The sequence below is a fragment of the Belonocnema kinseyi genome, chromosome 6 (assembly GCF_010883055.1).
Source record: "Belonocnema kinseyi isolate 2016_QV_RU_SX_M_011 chromosome 6, B_treatae_v1, whole genome shotgun sequence".
Taxonomy (NCBI): domain Eukaryota; kingdom Metazoa; phylum Arthropoda; class Insecta; order Hymenoptera; family Cynipidae; genus Belonocnema; species Belonocnema kinseyi.
Genome location: NC_046662.1, coordinates 117809129 through 117809856, shown reverse-complemented (window position 1 = coordinate 117809856; position 728 = coordinate 117809129). Strand labels below are relative to the sequence as shown.

Sequence of the window (728 nt, the reverse complement as noted above, 5' to 3'; positions counted from 1 at the left end):
CAGTTGCGAAATTGTGCGTCCTTCAGCAGTAAAGGTATTCCTTCCGATCAGGAAATACGAGGGGGAGAATGTGTCGGACGCTTTGAACTTAATTAAATTTATATATCCTGAATGTATGAAAGCATGTGAGATAGAGTTGCAGAAATGTCCTTTAGGTTTAATCTAAACAGAGATAAGCAATTTTAAACAGATCAGGTCACACTACGACCGGGCGGTCGCCAGTTTGCTAGGTTGCCAGGTTATAACTCCGATAAAAAAATGTAAGTCTAATGTAGATCACGTCGCCGATATAGCCAGCTTAGCAACCGACATGAGTGAAATCAGTATCGTACAGAACGGGTTTCGATCAAGATCTACCTCCGAGTAGACGAACTTTAACCTCTCCAAATTTTTGTCAAATATTTTAATTTTAAATCATATTAAAGTTATATTCAAATATATTATCTCAATTTATGTAATAAAAATAGTTAACCAAAGTGCTTGTAATAAAAATAAATATCTTTATAATAATTCTGTCTACAAGAACTCATAAATCCCTTACAGTCCGAAACAAAACCCTTTGATACTCCAAAATACACGAACTTACTCATTGAGCCTTTGCTATCCTGCATGGGAATAATATTATACTGCGCCCCTGTAGTTCCAAGGAATGTTTTCGCTGTTTTTGGTAAACCTGTCAATAACCTTACTCTGAGTATGGCCAATAAATCATCCATGTTGGATAAGTG

General features: G+C 36.1%; 1 protein-coding gene across 1 annotated transcript in view; it reads left to right on the top strand.

The window, feature by feature from the left end:
- The window catches only part of LOC117175577, a 2763-nt gene extending 2396 nt beyond the window's left edge, over nt 1-367 (top strand). The window contains exon 3 of the mRNA XM_033365284.1: nt 191-367. Coding sequence (XP_033221175.1) covers nt 191-367 — 177 coding nt within the window. The remainder of the gene's footprint in view (nt 1-190) is intronic.
- The last annotated feature ends 361 nt before the right edge of the window (nt 368-728 follow it).